Here is a 21,767-nt window from a genome sequence, read left to right as displayed (position 1 = left end):
GACAAGGATGCCCTCTATCACCACTCCTATTTAACATAGTACTGGAGGTCCTGGCCAGAGCAATCAGGTAAGAAAAAGGAATAAAAGGAATCCAAATAGGGAGGGAATAAGTGAAACTCTTGCTGTTTGGAGACGACATGATCTTATATATAGAAAATCCCAAAGAATCCATTGGAAAACTCTTAGAAGTAATCAACAACTACAGCAAAGTTGCAGGGTATAAAATCAATTTGCATAAATCAGTAGCATTTCTATATTCCAGTAACAAACTAACAGAAAAAGAACTCAAGAACACAATACCATTCACAATCGCAACAAAAAGAATAAAATACCTCAGGGTAAATTTAACTAAGGAAGTGAAGGACCTATATAATGAAAATTACAAGGCCTTTCTGAGAGAATTGGATGACGACATAAGGAGATGGAAAGACATTCCATGTACATGGATTGGAAGAATAAACATAGTTAAAATGTCCGTTCTACCTAAAGCAATCTACAGATTCAACGCTATCCCAATCAGAATCCCAATGACATTCTTTACAGAATTAGAACAAAGAATCCTAAAATTTATACGGGGCAACAAAAGACCCCGAATTGCTAAAGCAATCCTGAGAAAAAAGAACAAAACGGGAGGCATCACAATCCCTGACTTCAAAACTTATTACAAAGCTACAGTAATCAAAACAGCACGGTACTGGTACAAAAACAGGTGCACAGATCAATGGAACAGAATTGAAAGCCCAGAAATAAGACCACACATCTATGGACAGCTTATCTTCGACAAAGGAGCTGAGTGCATACAATGGAGAAAAGAAAGTCTTTTCAACAAATGGTGCTGGGAAAACTGAAAAGCCATATGTAAAAGAATGAAAATTGACCATTCTTTTTCACCATTCACCAAAATAAACTCAAAATGGATCAAAGGCCTAAAGGTGAGACCTGAAACTATAAGGCTTCTGGAAGAAAACGTAGGCAGTATGCTTTTTGACATCAGTATTAAAAGGACCTTTTCGAACACCATGTCTTCTCAGAGAAGGGAAACAACAGAAAGAATAAGCAAATGGGACTTCATCAGACTAAAGAGCTTCTTCAAGGCAAATGAAAACAGGATTGAAACAAAAAAACAACCCACTAACTGGGAAAAAATATTTGCAAGTCATATATCTGACAAAGGCTTAATATCCATAATATATAAAGAAGTCTTACAACTCAACAACAAAAAATCAAACAACCTGATCAAAAAATGGGCTGGAGACATGAACAGACATTTCTCCAAAGCAGATATACGGATAGCCGATAGGCACATGAAAAGATGCTCATCATCGCTGATCATCAGGGAAATGCAAATCAAAACTACACTAAGATATCACCTTACACCCATTAGAATGACAAAAATATCTAAATCTAATAGTAACAAATGTTGGAGAGGTTGTGGAGAGAATGGAACCCTCATACACTGCTGGTGGGAATACAAACTGGTGCAGCCACTATGGAAAACAGTATGGAGATTCCTCAAAAAATTAAAAATAGAACTACCATACGATCCAGCCATTCCACTACTGGGTATCTATCCAAAGAGCTTGAAGTCAGCAATTCCAAAAGTCCTATGCACCCCAATGTTCATTGCAGCATTATTTACAATAGCCAAGACATGGAAGCAACCTAAGTGCCCATCAACAGACGAATGGATAAAGAAGATGTGGTACATATATACAATGGAATACTACTCAGCTGCAAAACAGAACAAAATCATCCCATTTGCAACAACATGGATGGACCTTGAGGGAATTATGTTAAGTGAAATAAGCCAGTTAGAGAAGGATAATCTGTGTATGACTCCACTCATATGAGGAATTTAAAAATGTGGACAAAGAGAACAGATTAGTGGCTACCAGGGGAAAGGTGGGGTGGGGGGTGGGCACAAAGGGTGAAGTGGTGCACCTACAGCATGACTGACAAACATTAATGTACAACTGAAATTTCACAAGATTGTAACCTATCATTAACTCAATAAAAAAAAACAACAAGTAAGAAAACAAACACTCATTAAAAAATGGGCCAAAGATCTTAACAGATACCTCACCAAAGAAGATATACAGGTGGTAAATGAGCACATGAAAAGATGCTCAACATCATCTATCATTCGGGAATTGCAAGTTAAAAGAACCATGAGATACCACTACTTATTAGAATGGCCAAAATTCAAAATACCTACAACTCCAAATGCTGATAAGGACATGGAGCAATAAGAACTCTCATTCATTGCTGGTGGGAGTACAAAATGGTACGGTCACTTTGGAAGACACTTTGGCAGTTTCTCACAAAACTTAAACAGTACTCTTAGTGTAGGATCCAGCAATCATGCTCCTTGGTATGTATTCAAATGAATTGAAAATTTATGTCCACACAACAATCTGCATACAGATGTTTATAGTAGCCTTATTCATAATTGCCAAAACTTGGAAGCAATCAAGATGTCCTTCAGTACGTAAAAGGATAAATAAACAGTGGCACATTCAGACAATGGAATACTATTCAGCACTCGAAAGAAACACCTATCAAGGCATGAAAAGACGTGAAGGAAACGTAAAGGCATATTACTACATGGAAGACACCAATCTGAAAAGACAATACATCCTGTATGATTCCAACTATATGATATTCTGAAAAGGCAAAACTACGGCGACTGAAAAGATCAGTGGTAGTGAGAGGTTGGGAAGAGAGAGGGATGAAGAGGCAGAACACAGGATTTTTAAGGCAGTGAAACTATTATGTATGATACTATAATGGTGGATATGTGTCATTATATATTTGTCCAAATCCACACAATGTACAACACCAAGAGTGAACCCTAATGTAACCACAGACTTTGGGTGATAATGAGACATCTGGATTCATGGATTGAACAAATGCATCACTGTGGTGGGGTATGTCGATAGCAGGAGAAGCTGCCCACGTGCACAGGTGGGGAGTATATGGGAACTCTCCGTATTTTCCACTTAATTTTGCTATGAACCTAAAACTGCTCTAAAAAATAAATCTATTTAAAAAAAGTCGACCAAAGTAACCTACCATATTAACAAAATAAAAGAGCAAATCTACACAATTACTTCAACAGATGCAGAAAAAGCCTATGACAAAATTTCATACCCATTAATAATTCAATTTTAAAAATTCTCAGCAAACTAGTAATAGTAAAATCAAGGCACCTACTAAAACACCTACGATTAACATCATACTTAATAGTGAAACAATGAATCCTTTCACCGTAAGTTTAGGAATAACATAAGGATGTCTACCTCATGACACCTATTCAACACTGTACTAGAGGTCCAAACTACTGCAATATAAGTCAAGATAAAGAAATGGAAGGTATAGGGGCCGGCCCAGTGGTGTAGTGGTTAAGTTTGCATGCTCCACTTTGGTGGCCTGGGGTTCACAGGTTTGGATCCGGGGCATGGACCTACACAATGCTCATAAAGCCATGCTGTGGCAGTGTCCCACATACAAAATAGAGGAAGACTGGCATAGATGTTAGCTCAGCAACAATCTTCCTCAAGCAAAAAGAGGAAGATTGGCAACAGATATTAGCTCAGGGCCAATCTTCCTCACCCCCCCCCCAAAGAAAGAAAAGAAATAGAAGGTATAAAGTCTGGAAAATGAAAAGGAAACTGTTCCTATTCTCAGACAATATGACTGCTGACATAGAAAAACTAAGAAAGTAACCAAAACAACTATAAACTATTTTTAAAATAATAAATGAATTTAGGAAATAAAAAATACAGAAATCAATGGTGTATCTACATATTAGCAGCATACTACTTGCCTATAAAAAAACTTTAATATCATTTACCATAGCATCAAAAGACAAAAAATACTCAGGAACAAATTTAACAAATAAATATTTAACAAAATATGAACAAGACTTGTACACTACAATTACAAAACACTCAAGAAAAATTAAAATAGATCTTAAAAAACAAAGAGAAATACCTTGTTCACGGACTAACGAGTAGATTCAACATTGTTAAGATGTCAAGCCTCCCAAAATTGATCTATAAATTGAATGTAAACTCAATTTCAATAGCAGTAGGCTTTTAAGGAAACTGACATGCTGATTCTGAAATTTATCCAATAATGCAAAAGTCCTAGAAGACTAAAATAATTTTGAAAAAGAACAATGTAAGAGGACTTACACTCAGACTTCACTACATACTCTCAACTTTATAGGATAAAGGTACAGAAATCTAGTATGACATTGGCATACGGATAGACAAAGACATCAATGAAAGACAAGAGAAAGATTAGCAATAAATCCAAACTTATGTGGTCAACTGATTTTTTTTTACAAAGATGCTGAAATAATTCAACAGAGGAAAACAGCCTTTTCAGCAAATGGTGCTGAAACAACTGGATCTCCACACACAAAAAAGTGGACCTCAATCCCTAGCTCACATTCTACATGTATTAATTAGGAACGGATCACCAACCTAAACATAAGAGCTAAAACTATAAAGTTTTTAGAAAAAAACATAGGTGAATATCTTTGAGACTTGGATATAAACAAGGATTTCTTAGAAAGAACACAGAAAATAATAACCATAAGAGAAAAAAATTGATAAAATTATACCATCAAAACTTAAAACTTCTGCTTCTCAAAAGACATTTTTGAGAAAATTAACAAGCATGCAGACTGTGAGAAAATATTGACAAAACATATATCTGACAAAGGAAATTTAAAAATATAAAATATAAAGAACTCCCACCACTCAATGATAAAAACACAAATATCCCAATTTTTTTAAATAAGCAAAATATCTGAACACATACTTCACAAAGGAAGATATAAGAATGGTGAATAAGCACACAAAAACTTATCATTATGTTGATATGTAACCCAAATCCAATTAACGCAATTTAACACCATGAGATACTATTATACACCCAGTAGAATGGCTAAAATTGAAAAGACTAACAAAAAGTTTCGGTGAGAACACGGAACTAGTAGGAATTCCAACCCCACTGGAAAAAGTGTGTCAGTTTCTTTTAAATTTAAACATGTACCTACCATTTAAAATAGCAGTTCTACTCCTAGATATGTATCCAAGGAAAACAAAAACAGATTTCCATAAAAACTTGTATAAAAATATTTGTATCAGCTTCACTCCTAATAGCCAAAAGACTACAAACAACCCTAATGTTCATCAACAGAAGAAGGATAAATTGTGGTATATTAGTAAAATAGTATACTACTCAGCAATAAAAAAGTATTAATACATTTGATCACAAGGATGGATTTCACAAACATTATTCTGCGCAAAAGAAGCTGGACATAAAAGAATACATATAGTATGATTCTACTTACATGAAATTTTCAGACAGCCAAAACTACTCCACAGTTAAAATTGAGAACAGTGGTTGCCATTGATGAAAGTTATGAAGAACCAACAGGGAGGGGAAATTCCCAGGGTGATGAAAACGTCCTCTATTTCGAGAAGGGTGAATCCATTTGTCAAAACTCATGGAACTGTACATATACAATTAGCATATTTCTACATATATAAAATTTACCTCAAAAGATGTAAACAAACAACAACAACAAAAATTGCAGTTCTAGTCTAGATGGCTGCACTACTGAATTCTTCCAGACATTTAAAGAAATAATACCAATCCTACATAAACTCTTTCAGAAAATTGAGACAGCAGGAACTTCTCAAATTGTCTTCTGAGCTAAGCATATCATTCCAAAATATAAGACAATTATAAGATAGATAAATTAACGGCCAATCTTTCTCAAGCAGATAAACAAAAAAATGCTAAACAAAATATCAGCAAATCAAACAACTATACATTAAAAAGATATATCAAGAATAATTAGATTTACGTAGTAATGCAATATTGGTATATTTAAAAATTAATCAATTCCCACATTAACCAAATATAGAAGTTAAATCATATCATCAAAATAGATAAAGAAAAAGCTTTTGATAAAGTTAACTCCTATGTATGATAAAAACTCTCAAAAGACTAGAAGAAAAACTTCCTTAACTTAAAAAAGAATAACAATTTAAAAAAACAAAAAAGCTGTGGCAAACTTCATACTCAGCAGTAAAATACTGAACACATCCTCCTGAAATCACAAACCAGACAAAAATTCCATTTCAGTACTTAAATGCAAGACTTTATGGAAGATTCTCTCTATTGCAACAATACAGGAAAAAGAAATAAAAGGCATAAAGAATGGAAAGAAAGAAAAAAGCTGTCATTATTTGATTTGGTACATGAAAAACTCAAAAAAATTAATATAATGTTATAAATCAATATTACCTCAATAAAAAAATTATATATATACTATAAGTAATGTTAATATATCAAGGTCCTTAAATACAAGATCAATATACAAAAATCAACTATTTCTATTCTAGCAACAAAATTAGAAAATAGAATTCTAAAAATATCATTTATAAGCTCAACAACAAACGTCAAAGACCCATAACTAATGAAAGATGAACAAGACTTCTACCTTGAAAACTATTAAAAAATTAATAAAAGTAGGGCCCACCCAGTGGCATAGTGGTTAAGTTCGTGCACTCCACTTCAGTGGCCTGGGTTTCGCTGGTTCAAATCTCAGGCGTGGACCTAGCACTGCTCATCAAGCCACACTGTGGTGGCATCCCACATAAAACAGGAAGATTGGCACAGATGTTAGCTCAGTGACAATCTTCCTCAAGCAAAGAGAGGAAGATCGGCAACATGTTAGCTCAGGGCCAATCTTCCTCTCACACACACAAAATCTAATAATAAAAATAAGAGTAAGACATATAGGGTCACCTGATTTACAACAAAAGTTCCTTTGCAATCAGGTGTTGTAAAGGCAGTCTTTATAATAAATGATGCTAAGAAATCCACAAAGAATAAAATGAACCTTGGCCTGTACCTCATAAAACACAAAATAATCAATACCAGATAGATCACAGACCTAAATGTAAAAGATTTTTTTAAAGATTATAGAAGTTAACATAGGAAATATCTTCATGACCTTGGGGTTAGAAAAAATTTCTTTAAAGGAACACAAAAAGTACTAGTGATAAAGAAAAGTTTAATTAATTAGACTTCACTAAAACTAAGAACTTCTCTTCAATAAAAGAACTACACAGAGTGCAAAAAACCAAGCTACAGAAAGGAAGAGATATTTAATACACACAGACACACGTTTCTTCAACAAACAAATTGTATTGAGAATATACCAATAAGTTAGACAAACTACCCACCCACTCTCATTCCCCCAACCCCAAAATGTTTACTTCATGAAAAAGGATATTCAAGTTACGAGAAGTGATATAAAAAGGAGCTCAACTTTAAGAGTTACCAGGAAACGTAAAATGAAATCACAATTCAATACCACTATTCATCCTCCAAAAAAATGGTGAAAGTTTTAAAAAAATGAGCCAAGTGTTGGTGGGGTTGTGAAGCAACTGGGACCTTCATACACTGTTGGTGGGAGTATAAATTGGTAACCACTTGGGAAATTATTTGGCACTATCTACTAAAGCTAAATATGCCTACCCCATGACCCAGCAATTTCACACCTAAATTTATATCAAACACAAATGAGTGCTTCTATCTCTCAAAAGACATGTACAAGAATGTTCATAACAACTTTAGCAGCAATGACCCAAAACCATAAACAACTTGAATACACACCAACACTAGTATGGAAAAATAACATGTGGGATATTCATACAAAGGAATACTATGAACCAATAAAAAACAAAGACGAATCACACAAGTACAATGTTGAGCAAAAGAAAACAGAAACAAAAGAGTATATATTATATGATCCCATTAATATAGAATTCAAAAACAGGCAAAATAAATCTATGGTGCTAGAAGTCAGAACACATGTTTAATGAGGAGGTGGCTATTCACACAGAGTGGGCAATGGGAGCCTATCTGGATCTGCATAATGGTTCTACAAGTCCACGCAAATGTAAAAGTCCACTGAGCTATGCATGTATATTACTCAATTTTTTAAAGTGTTAAACCTTAAAATACATATTTTTTCAGACAAATAAAAGAAGATAATTTATAATCAGCAGACCTGATGTTAGCATACACTAAAGGGAATTTTTTAGTCAAAAGGAAAATGATATCAAAGGGAAGTATGTGACTATAAAGAAGTATGTGAACATGAAGAGAAGAGAAAGTGTAAATACATGGGTAAATCTAAGTGAATAGAGGCAGCATAATCCTATCTTTTGGGGTTTCAAACATATGTAGAACTAAAAGACATGACAGCAATGACAAAAAAAGGTAGAAATCGGGTGACTGGGAATTGGCAAAACACAAATTTACCAAGGATACATGTGGTAATGTCTAGGGGCACCAATAAAACCAATCTCTAGGTAAAACTAAGAAATTAACAGAAGGGAGAAAGAATGATTTAAAATACTCCATTAACCCAAGAATTGAGAGAACTATAATACAGAATGGGCAAGACAAATAGAAAACAAACAGTAATAAGTAGTGTAATTACATTAACTGTCAACTGACTACACTCCAATTAAAAGATAAGAGATTATCAAACTGTATTACAAAACAAAAACTAACTATATTCTACTTAATAGTAATCATACCATAAGGTTATAGAAAGTTGAAACTAAAAGGATGGAATAAGAAATTTAACAAATACTAATAAAAAGAGTTGGAATCATTCTATTAATATCAGATTTTTTAAAATTTAACTTAAAAAGTATTACTTAGAGATCATTTCATTACGATAAAAGTTAGTCACCAGTTAGATATAATAACTCAATATTTGTTAACAGTGAAAACTGAAAGAAATAAAATAAAAAAGATATAAATCCTCTCTCAGGAAATGATACATCAAGCAGAGAAAACAAGAAAGTAAGGATGTGAAAGACTTAAACAAGATTAATAAATTTGACCTAATTGATATTTATAGAACACTGCATAGCACATTTCAAAGTAGTGAAATCACACAGTGTATGTTCTCTGATTGCTCTGAAATTACATTATATACAGAAATATAACTTAAATATATACAGAAATATAACTTAAAAACTCCCCAAATATTTAGAAATTGACCAAAAAACGTCTAAACTCATAGATAAAAAAAATTATGGAAATTTAAAATCACATTGTATTTTGAGCAAAACAACAATGAAAATATGACATTATGGGTATTCTTTATGTTATTCTAATTAAAATTACATAAAGTTAAAATACATACATAAAGATATAAAGTTACATAAAATTTAAATTACATGAAGAATATCACATACCTAGGAATAAATCCACTGAAAGATGTAGAAGTCCTCTCTACTGAATGAAAACTACCAAAATATTAGTGGGATAAATTTATAAAGACCTAAATGAATGGAAGAATATACCACGTTTACGGATTGGCTAACTCAATATTGTTAAGATGTCAATTATTTACAAATTGATCTCTAGTTTCAGTGTACTCCTAATCAGAATTCCAGCAGATGTGTGGGGTTTTAAGAGTAAGTAGAAATTGAAACAGTGATTCCAAAATTATACGAAAATATAAAGGGCCAAGAACAGAGGAGGAGAGGGAGGAAGTTGGAGTACATACACACAAGACATCTCAGTGTAGAATAATTTAAGACTGTGTGGTATTGACACAAAGAGAGACAAACAGACCAACGGAACAGAAAAAGAGTCCAGAAACATACTCAAACTCACCTTGACATATGAAAAACAGAAATACCTTGGAAAAAAATTCCATGTAGAAATATTTCATTCAAAACTTTAATATATTTTCTGATCAATCATATCAATTACAAGAGCAAGTAAATATTTCAGTTAAATTCTCTCATTGACTGTATAAAATAACTTCCAAAACAATTAGGAGACCTCATATAAAATCTTTCTCTCTTACCTCTCCAAAAGCTCCTCGACCAATCACCTTTAATATTTCAAAGTCTTCTCTGTGTAATCGCATCTGTTTCACTTTAGAAGTAAATGGTTTAGCTGAAACAAAAGAACAACATCACTTACTTTCTTAAGGAAATGTCATGTAAATTAAGATATAAATAAAGGTATTTCTTACTTAATAAAAATGCAAATTACGACTAAGAATTAGGCCCAAAATACTTAATATCTAATCAAACTATATTGAGAAGAAATAGATTTAATTTCCAAAGGAAAACAATATATTCCCTTTCCTTCTTATATATGAATTACATTTTTGGTGAAGAAACATTTTTAAACACCAAATAACATATGAAATGCAAAATAACAAATGAGACCAGTTTATTCTCATATTAAACATTCTGTGTATTTTAACTCTCAATGTGAAATATCTATTTTAACACAAAGGTCCAAGAAATAAAAGCAAATTTTATGGCACCAAAGAGACCTTCAGCAATTCCCACCAAGTAAATTAACATTTCTTTCACATTCATTCATTCATTTATCGTTTCAACATGCCTTCAGCAAGAGTCTACACTATACAAAGCATGGTGGCAATCACCGGAGTTTAAAACAAATGTGAGTACAATATGGTACCTTCCTTCAAGAAGTTCTCAGTCTTCAGGAACGACAAACAGTATGCACACACAAAATAACAATGTAATAAAGCTTCTAACAGAGGTAAATATAAAGTGCTTCAGGATCAGTGAGAATGGAACACTAATTATTTTACATGAACACCAATGCTTCACAGAGGAAATAACACAGGAACTGAACTGTGAAGACTAAGTAGAATTCTGATATTTTGTCTGGGTCTGCAGTGTAGACATTGAATGCCATGCAAGGATTCAGACATTATCCTATTAATTATATGAGATAAACTGATATCTTTTAAAAGATTAGAAAGTCAATTATATGTTCTGCTGCCTCTAAGAGAAATTTAGACATGTCTCCTTTCCTTCCCTCATGTCCCTCTTTATCTTCACAAAAAAAAGAGTTAATATTATTAAAAGGTCATTATATATGAATATGGCTCTCTTCTCCTTCCTTCCATGGAGCCAGTGTGACAAGATCAAAGATACGTATTTGAGCATTAGGAGAGTGAATCAGACACAGCAGGCCTTACAACTTACCCTGGTCTGAAGGTACTTAGCCCGAACTGGTTTAGAAAAGAGGGGTATTCCACACTGCATAGCCCAGTCTACTAGAGATTTCTGCATTGGTGTTTTAGATTGTAAGGAAAGGAAATAGATATCAAATCTCTGTTTGGAATTCACACAACAGAGAAGAAGACCAAAGAAAGAGATCAGATTTGAATGAAAGTATGAAGGATCTCATACTGTGAGAGAGAAAGTACAACCATGTACAACCATGGCTGCCATGGAGGTGAATACTTTGATAAAATGACCAAGGTATCGTGGTTTTGAACAAACTGGACAGGACAAACGGTTGAGACTGAGGACACTGTGTATCAGTCAGGGTCCCAAAAGAAAACAAATTTTCCTAATTTGAAGAAAGTTTACTTACTTTCTTACTATTTACAAAGGGGTAGGGAGAATGTAAGGGAACCACAAGGAATAGGGCACTCATCTGAGACTAGCATCCCTGCCTTCCCCAGCTTCTATGCCAGCATGTCAGGAATACTTGGTTGAGAAGGGTAGGTATAGAATACATGAATTAAAAATAAGATGCAGAGTCAGCCAACATGAGACTAGTGCTGATCTAGTTGCCAGCTACAGCTGGAAAACATCGCAAAAATAGCCTACAATGCAACACTCGGCAGTTCTTTAGGTATATCTTCTACTCCACTTTACATTCCCCCTCTCTCAAGGCTTCCAAATACATAACCTGACATCCAAATAAAGTATGCGCACTGTATTTTTGTCTCATTACTGACCCTAAACGCAAAAACAGCATTTCATCACAGACAATCCAGTGATTTGTAATTCACTTCAATTCATAAAGAATAACTCTATGTATACCTTCCTCTAGGTAACATCCTACATTTCTAAAAAAGGTCAGAAATCTAGATATTTCAATCCTCTGAAACACTACTGCAAAACAGGAAAAGAAACTTTTTTTAAAACTAAAGTAACTGAAATACAATTCAGGTAAGCAAATGGTTGTTTAAACTACCTTTTAGCAAAGATACAAAGGATGATGGTATGTCAAAAAATAAATAATCTATTTCTATGCAGTAGCATAGACCCTGAAAGCACCAAAAAAATGAGTACTGTAAAATCATACATAATTAGGATTAAAGATTTTGTCAGTTATTCAAGTCTTAGGAAAGCCTGTGTCATCAACATAAATTAAAAGAATAACCCTGTCCATTCTTTACTCCCTGGAACCTGCTAGTAAAAGTTCCATTTCTTGGTCATTGCAAAATTATTCTATTTTCAGGCATTCAAAAATAAGTTAAGTCACAAATTTCTTCAGATGGCTCATACTTTACTAATCATTTATTCAATTCACTCAAGAAGTATCTTTGAATACCCACTATGCCAAGCAGTTTTACAAGATGCTAGAGGTACAAAGATGAATCAAATAGTCCCTGTCCTCAAGTAAACAAATTATACAATGTGTTACTCTCCTGTTTAAAACTTTCAGTGTGGTTGAATACAAATGGCTAATAAACAGGAAATTATTCTCACATTACAAGAAATCAAAGAATTGCAAATAAACTTACAGAAATATTCCATTATTTACCAACCAAATGGGCCATAAATATAAAAGTTGAAACCACTAAATGTTTACAGGAGTGTGAATAATAGGTATTCTCATACATAGATGGTAGGACTCACACATGACTACAATCTCTATGGAGCAGATTTAGTTTTTTCTTTTTCATTCTCATAACATGGCATATTAACAAGATTTTAAACATTCAATCATCTTTGTATACTTTGAAATAAGCCTTATTTGGTTGTGATATATTTTTTAATACACACGTGAAATTTCTTTGCTTTATTTTATTTAAGAATTTTACAACTGCGTTCATAAACAATGTTGGTCTATACTTATCTTTTTTCTGTACTATCTTCATCTGGTTTGGTACCAATGATAAACCAAACTCATTAAATGTGTTGAAGAGCTTTCTCTCCTTTTCTATTCTCTAAAACAAAATTATTCCAGATTGTTTAAAGATCTCGATGTGAAAAACAAAACTACAAACCTTTTACAAGACAATAGAGAAGACTACAAGTATAAGGTAGGGTAAAACTTGCTAGTGAAAACATCTAACAAGTGTCTTTTCAGTGGACTTTTGATAATTAATTTCTTTCATATTATTGTCATGTTCATGTTTTCTATTTCTACCTACGACAACTGTTAATTATATTTTTTATGAATTTATACACTGCATTAAAATTGTCAAACTCACTGAAATAAGGTGACCTATAATATACTTTTGTTTTTAAAACTCTACTATATGGATAGGTTTTATCCCTTTTTAGTTGCTAATATTGTATATTTGGGTCTATTTTCATTCTTTTTCCTTGTCAGCATTGTTAAAAGTTTGCATATCTTACAACTATTTTTCCAAAAACACAATATTTAGATTTATTGATCGTTTCTAAAGTTCTATAGAGTTTTTTCTTTCTGTTTAAGTAGATTCTTACCTGATTTTACATAAAATTTCAGAAAAAGAAGACAGAGGCTAATATTAACCTTCCCCCAAACAAAAAAAAAATCTAAAATAGCCATATCGCTATAAGACAAAAGAGATATTAGGGAGAAAGGCATTCATAGAATAGAGATAAAAAGTAGCCATACATAATAATTTTTAAAAAAAACAGTTGAACTAACCAGGGCAAAATGATTCTAGACATATACACACCCAATAACATACCCTCAAAATATGTAATGCCAAATTGACAGATACAAAAGAAGAAACAAACTCACCTTCATAGAGGGAGACTTTATCTCTCTCAGTAATTGATAGCTCAAGCAGATGAAAAACAAAAACAATATATTTCAGCAGCATACATACAACACTCCAATTAAGAGGTGGAGAATAGGGGCCAGCCCAATGGCGTAATTGTTAAGTTTGCATGCTCTGCTCCAACGGCCCAGGGTTCGAGGGTTCAGATCTTGGGCACAGACCTAAGCACTGCTCATCGAGCCATGCTGTGGCAGCATCCCATATACAAAATAGAGAAAGACTGGCACAGATGTCAGCTCAGGGACAATCTTCCTCAAACAAAAAGAGGAAGATTGGCAACAGACATTAGTTCAGGGCCAAACTTCCTCATCAAAAGAAAAAACAAAAGAGTTGGAGAATATAATTTTCAAATGCAAACCGAACCTCCAAATTTTTATAACATGCCAAGACATAAAACCACCTCCAACAAAATTCAAAGTACTGGAAACATAAAAACCAAATTATCTGAGCATAACGCAATTACAGGCATATCTTGTTTTACTGTGCTTCATTTTATTGTGCTTCGCAGATAGCGTATTTTTTACAAATTGAAGGTTTGTAGCAACCCTGCATCAGCCAAGTCTATTGGCGCCATTTTTCCAACAGAATTTGCTCACTTCATGTCTCTACGCCACATTTTGATAATTCTTGCAATATTTCTAACTTTTTAATTATTCTATTTGTTATGGTGATCTGTGATCAGTGATCTTTGACATTACTATGTCAATTGTTTTGGGGCACCACAAACCATGCCCACATAAGATGGCAAACTTAATAAATACTCTGTGTGTTCTGACTGCACTACCAATTGTTCGTCCCTCTGTCTCCCTCCCTCTCAGAGGACTTCCCTACTCCCTGAGACAGAACAATGTTGAAATTAGGCCAACTAATAACCCTGCAACGGCCTCTAAGTGTTCAAGTGAAAAGAGGAGTCACATGTCTCTCACTTTACGTCAATAACTAGAAATGATTAAGCTTAGTGAGGAAAGCATGTTGAAGGCTCAGACAGGCCAAAAGCTAGGCCTCTTGCACCAAACATTAGCCAAGTTGTGAACGCAAAGGAAAAGTTCTTGAAGGAAATTAAAAGCACTACTCCAGTGAACACACGAATGATAAGAAAGTGAAACAGCCTTATTGCTGATATGCAGAAAGTTTTAGCGGTCTGGATAGATCAAACCAGCCACCACATTCCCTTAAACCAAAGCCTAATCTAGAGCAAGGCCCTAACTCTCCTCAATTCTATGAAGGCTGAGAGAGGTGAGGAAGCTGCAGAAGAAAAGTTTGAAGCTGGCAGAGGTTGGTTCGTGAGGCCTCAGGAAAGAAGCGTCTCCATAACGTAAAAGTGCAGGTGAAGCAGCAAGTGCCGATGGAGGAGCTACCGCAAGTTCTCCAGAAGATCCAGCTGAGATAATCAATGAAGGCGGCTGCACCAAACAAGAGATTTTCAATGTAGATGCAACAGCCCTATATTGGAAGAAGATGTGATCCAGAAGTTTTACAGCTGGAGAGAAGTCAATGCCTGGCTTCAAAGCTCCTGAGAACAGGCTAACTCTTGTCAAGGGCTAATGTAGCTGGTGACTTTAAGTTGAAGCCAATGCTCATTTACCATTCTGAAAATCCTAGGGCCCTTAAGAATTATGCTAAATCTACTCTGCTTGTCTTCTATAAATGGAACAACAAAGACTGGATGATAGCACATGTGTTTACAACATAGTTTACTGAATATTTTAAGCCCACTGTTGAGACCTACTGCTCAGAACGAAACATTCCTTTCAAAATATTACTGCTCATTGACAATGCACCTGGTTACCCAAGAGCTCTGAAGGAGATATACAATGAGATTAATGTTGTTTTCATGACTGCTAACACAACATCCATTCTGCAGCCCATGGATCAAGGATTAATTTCAACTTTCAAGTCTTTTTATTTAAGATACACACTTCGTACAGCTATAGCTGCCATAGATAGTGACTCCTCTAACGGATCTGGGCAAAGTCAGTTGAAAACCTTCTGGAAAGGATTCACCATTCTAGATGTTATTAAGAACATTCATGACTTATGGGAAGAGGTCAAAATCAACATTAACGAGAGGTCAGAAGAAGTTGATTACAACCCTCATAGACGACTTTGAGAGGTTCAAGACTTCAGTGGAGGAAGTAACTGCAGATGTGGTGGAAACAGCAAGAGAACTAGAATTAGAAGTAGAGCCTGAAGATGTGACTGAATTGCTGCAATCTCATGATAAAACCTAACAGAAGAGGAGCTGCTTCTTATGGATGAGCAAAGAAAGTGGTTTCTTGAGATGGAATCTACTCCTGGTGAAGACGCTGTGAAGACTGTTGAAATGACAACAAAGGATTTAGGATATTACATAAACTTAGTTGATAAAACAGCGGCAGGATTTGAAAAGACTGGCTTCAATTTTGAAAGAAGTTCTACTGTGGGTAAAATGCTATTAAACAGCATCGCATGGTACAGAGAAATCGTTCATGAAGGGAAGGGTTCAATGATATGGCAATATTTTAAGAAATTACCACAGCAACCCCAACCTTCTGCAAGCACCACCCTGATCAGTCAGCAGCCATCAACACTGAGGCAAGACCCTCTACCAGCAAAAGGATTATGACTCGCTGAAGGCTCAGATGATGATTAGCATTTTTTAGCAATAAAGTATTTTTTAGTTAAGGTAGGTACATTGTTTTTTTAGACATAATGCTATTGCATGATTAATAGACCACAATATAGTGTAAATATAAGTTTTATATGCACTGGAAAACCAAAAAGCTCATGTGACTCACTTTATTGAGCTATTTGCTTTACTGCAGTAGTCTGGAACCAAACCTGCACTATCTCCAACGTATGCCTCTAGTGAAATTAGAAATCAGTAACAGAAAGATTAGCAGGATAGTCCATAAGCTTTGAAATCCAAAATCAATTTCAAAGAAGAAATTAATAAGATTAACTATAAAATACTCATAACTACATAATAATAAAAATACTACATATCAAAACTCCTACGATACAGCCTAAACCACTATTTACCAAAAAAAGAAAAAGAGCCCTCAATATTTAAATTGGGAAAGAAGGAAGGCTGAAAAGTAAGGTGTTAGTCACGACATAAAATGTTAGACCAAGAGAATAAACTCAAAGTAGAAGGAAGAAAACAAAATATAAGAAAGAAAAAATAATAAAATTGATTTGAAAATAAGTATATAATAGAAAGGCTCAATAAAGCCAAAGGAGGGTTCACTGAAAAGACTAATAAAGTAAAACAAGAGAAAGAAAGATATAAAGAAATCAATATTGGCAATGAGAAATTGGACAAAACTACAGATGCTGCTGAGATTAAACAGATGGTAAAAGAATATCATAAACAACTTATGCCAATAAATTTGAAAATGTAGAAGTGAACAAATTCCTAGAAAGGGTTACTGAATTTTTAAAAACGAAAATAAGAATTGTCAATAAACAAGTTGAATCAGTTTAAAATTTTCCACAAAGAAAACACAATACTGAACAGCTTTATAAGCAAGTTTAACCAAACACATAAGAAAAAGGCAATTCCCACATTAAACCAAATTTTCCAAAGAAGAAACAAAGAAGGAAAGCTATCCAACTCATTTCATGCTGACCTCATACCAAAAATACAGACAGTACTGCTCATGAATACAGATGCAAACAGTTTCATCAAAACACTATCCAACTAATCAAGCAATATATATATAAAATAATATACTATGACCAAGTTGGATTTATCCCAAGACTGCAAGATTGTTTTAACATTAGAAAATTGATTCACATAATTCACTGCATAAACAGATTGAAGAAAAAATTAATATCTCAATAAATATATTTATAATTATTGTTCAATAAAATTAAACAACCATCACGCTATTTTTAAAAACCACAATTTGAAAAGTGAGGAATAAAAGGAAACTTCCATGGCCTGATGAATGCGTGACAGCTATAACAGCAGCAGCAGTAGCAAAACAGCAAACATAACACTTAAAGGGAAAATGTTAAAAAAACATTCTCTTTAAAATGAGAAAACAAACACAAGGATGACTTCTATTAAAATAATTATCATTTCTATTTAATATTGTATAATGAGCCAAGCCAATGCAATAAAAATAAAAGACATAAGGATTGCAGTGGAAGAAAGAAAATTGTTGCTGTTTACAGATGATGTGATCATCTACATAGAAAACCCCACAAAAAGACATTATGTGTCATAGTATTAACGATTGAGTCAAGTAAGTTGCTAGACAGAAATAATATTCAAAAGTCAATTTCACTCCAAAGATTAAAAACATTTTGGAAAATCATCTAGAAGAATATTTATAATGGCACTTTTAAAAGGACCTATCAAATCTACCAGAAGATGTATCTGCCCTAATGTACTACAAATGTTTACGGAAAGCTGTTAAAGACCCCCCAAAAAAGAAAAGTATTGGAATAGGAAGATTCAATATTCTAAAAAGGTCAATTCTCCCCCAAATATAACTGCAATTTAATACAATTACAATCACAATTCCAACCAAGGTTTTCATGAACTTCACAGGCTAATTATAAAATTTACAAGGATAAACAAAGGACCAAGAATAATCAAGATACTTTGAGAAAAAAAAACAAGAAAGAAAAAGTAGAAAGATTTGCACTATTAAGTAACCAAGACTTATAATTAATCTATGATAATTAAAATAGTGTGTGTTGGCAAGAAGGTGAACAAACTGACCAACGAAACAGAAGAGAGAGCCCAAAAGCAAACTAATACATGTATAGATACGACTTATATTATACTGGCACTGTACAACAGCGGGGAAAGAATGGACTATTTAATAGATGATACTGCACAATGGTCACATTCAGGAAAAGAATATAATTGGAATAGTATTTCATACCATACACAAAATCATTCCAGGTTGTTTAAAAGACAATATATAGGACACTATGACTTAGGGTTAGAGAAGAATTTTTAATCAAGATAAACTATAGATTATAAAAAATAATAATAATAAATCTCACTATGTAAAATTAAGAATTTTTTTCATCAAAAGGCACGACAGGGGCTGGCCCAGTAGCGCAGCAGTTAAGTTCGCAAGTTCTGCTTTGGCGGCCCAGGGTTTGCCAGTTCGGATCCTGGGTGCGGACATGGCACCGCTTGGCAAGCCATACTGTGGCAGGCATCCCACCTATAAAGTAGAGGAAGATGGGCACGGATGTTAGCTCTGGGCCAGTCTTCCTCAGCAAAAAGAGGAGGATTGGCAGCAGGTGTTAGCTCAGGGCTAATTTCCTCAAAAAAAAAAAAAAAGGCCATAGAGGCAACACACTAACTAGGAGCATTTAACTGTGACACATATGACTGAAAATGGATAAGTATCCAGAATACATACTGATCTCCTACCAATCAATTAAAAGAAAAGAAGCAAGCCAACTGAAAAAGTATGCAAAAGATAGGCATTTCATAGATAAAATACAAATGGCCCATAAACATATCAAAAGATATCCAATCTCATTAGTAACCAAAGAAACACACCTAAAACCTCAATGTACAATTTCACAGCTATCTGATTGGCAAAAATCTACAAGTCAATTATACAAAGCATCAGCAAGAATATCTTGTCCACTGCTAGTGGCAATGTAAATTAATACAACCACTTTATTCAAGTTTGCCATTTAGCTATTTCAATTGACTATATGCAAATCCTACAACCTAGACATTCCACCTTAGATACGTAACAGCAATTAGAGACACTTGCATATGGGAACTGAAAGACATGTATTATTCAGCATTATACATAATAATGAAAACCTGTAAACAAATGTCCATCCATATGAAAACAAATAAATAATTTGTGGTTCAGTCATACAATCAAGTAATATATGGAAGCAACAATAAATGAACCATAGTTATTTTAAGCAACATGGATAACTCTCAAAAACATATTTGGAAAAGAAGTCAGAAAACATACACAGTATGATTTCATTTACATAAAGTTCAAAAACAAAAATAAACAACATATTCTATAGGGATACATATAAAGCTGATAAAACTATACAGAAAAAAAGTACGCAAATTTCATGGTGGTGATTTATTCTGGAGGGAAGACAGACACACAGGGGTTTCTAAGATCCTGTTAATATCCCACTTCTTAAGCTGGATCAAAGGGTACAGGGATGTTCACTATATCATCATCCTTTGAACTGCACAGAAAAGTTTTACACACTCTTTTACATATATAAGTTCACAAGGAAAACTTTTTTTTTTTTTATTAATGTTTTGATAGATTACAACCTTGTGAGATTTCAGTTGTACATTTTTGTTAGTCATGTTGTGGGTACCCTATTTCCCCCTTTGTGCCCTCCCGCCACCCCCCCTTTTCCCTGGTAACCACCGATCAGATCTCCTTCACAAGGAAAACTTTTAATGTAATTTTTTTTTTTTAAAGATTGGGGCCTGAGCTAACAACTGTTGCCAATCTTTTTTTTTTTTTTTCTGCTTTTTCTCCCCAAATCCCCCCAGTACCTAATTGTATATTGTAGTTGTGGTCCTTCCAGCTGTGCTATGTGGAATGCCACCTCAGAGTGGCCTCATGAGCGGTGCCATGTCCGTGGCCAAGATCTGAATAGGCGAAACCCTGCGCCACCAAAGCGGAGTGCGCGAACTTAACCCATTCGGCCACAGGGCTGGCCCCAATAAAAAATTTTAAAACTTGTATATTGTGAATGCATCAATTCATTTTAATGAAAATGGTTAGCTCCAAAATTGACTTATTTGGCCAGACTTTTTTCACAACTTAATATTGTTTCAAATTTGTGGAACTATGGATGTTCTTAACTAAATCTGACAATATAACTTTAGTTTCAGTGACTGAGTTAGATGAAAACAGTTGGTCATGAAAAAATGAACTGTGAACAACTTTAGGAATATGATAAACCATTACTAGTCATCATTATTCACCGAGAAAAAGTTCTTTGAAGACGTGTTCCTGAGAAGAATAAATGACTGGTTGATTATAGGCCCTTCCACCTATGACATGATGCAAGCAACTCGATCCCTCAAGTAAAAGAATAACCCTACTGATAATTACTTAGTTCAAAACCATCTTCTATTAACATGTTCTTAAGAAGCACCATGCAAGAGCTTCTCACTATCTACTTGTTCTCATGACCCTACTTTTGCTACAACAGTAGGTACCTATGGGCCTCCTACTCTTCCTTCTGATTGCAACTAATCTAACTGACATCACTATAAACTCAGAGCTGTCCTCTTTTAACAAAGAATCTAAAACAGGCCAAGGATGTAACTGAAGCAGATCTCATTAAGTGTCTCCATCACCTTAACTTGATGTCCTCTTGATCTTGGCCTGCCTTAGCTTCAAGATATTGACAAGCACAAAATGTGTCTGATTCCTTGCATTAGTTACTCATTATCTGCCCAGAGATTACCCAGATATTGAAATTAGAAGATAATAGCAGGCAAAGATTTTAAAACAACTATTATAGATATGTTCAAGGTTCCAAATGAATGAATACATAGGAAATCTCAGAAAAGAAAGAGACTCAATCAATCTATATTTTTTTTAAAAGAAGGAACCAAATTCTAGACTGGAAAAAAAAATCTGAAATAAAGTAATTATTCAATGTGCTTCAAATAAAAATGGAAATAACTGAGGAAAGAGCTCATGAATTTGAAAATAAATCCACAGAAATAAACAGTCTAAAGAAAAAAGACTTTAAGAATGGACAGTCTCAGGCAACCTATGAGACAGCATTAATGGGTAATTAGAATCTCAGAAGGGGAGGACAGAGAGAATGCAACAGAAAAAAAGTGTTTCAAGAAATAAATAGTGACTGAAAAGTATCCAAATTTGGTGAAAGACAAATT

At 34.0% G+C, this 21,767-nt stretch overlaps 1 protein-coding gene across 19 annotated transcripts in view; it reads right to left on the bottom strand.

The window, feature by feature from the left end:
* Positions 1 to 21,767, bottom strand: part of CDC42BPA (CDC42 binding protein kinase alpha) — a 327,094-nt gene that overhangs the window by 248,885 nt on the left and 56,442 nt on the right. For all 19 annotated transcript variants that reach the window (XR_011535397.1, XR_011535396.1, XM_070602640.1 and 16 more), the window contains one exon: positions 9,926 to 10,017. Coding sequence is in view for 15 of the 19 variants with exons in the window: in XM_070602640.1 (XP_070458741.1) it covers positions 9,926 to 10,017 (92 nt within the window). In the remaining 4 variants the exon portion in view is untranslated. The remainder of the gene's footprint in view (positions 1 to 9,925; positions 10,018 to 21,767) is intronic.

Source organism: Equus przewalskii, chromosome 31 (assembly GCF_037783145.1).
Source record: "Equus przewalskii isolate Varuska chromosome 31, EquPr2, whole genome shotgun sequence".
Taxonomy (NCBI): Eukaryota; Metazoa; Chordata; class Mammalia; order Perissodactyla; family Equidae; genus Equus; species Equus przewalskii.
The sequence above is the reverse complement of the archived record's forward strand: the minus strand, read 5'-3'. Positions and strand labels throughout refer to the sequence as shown.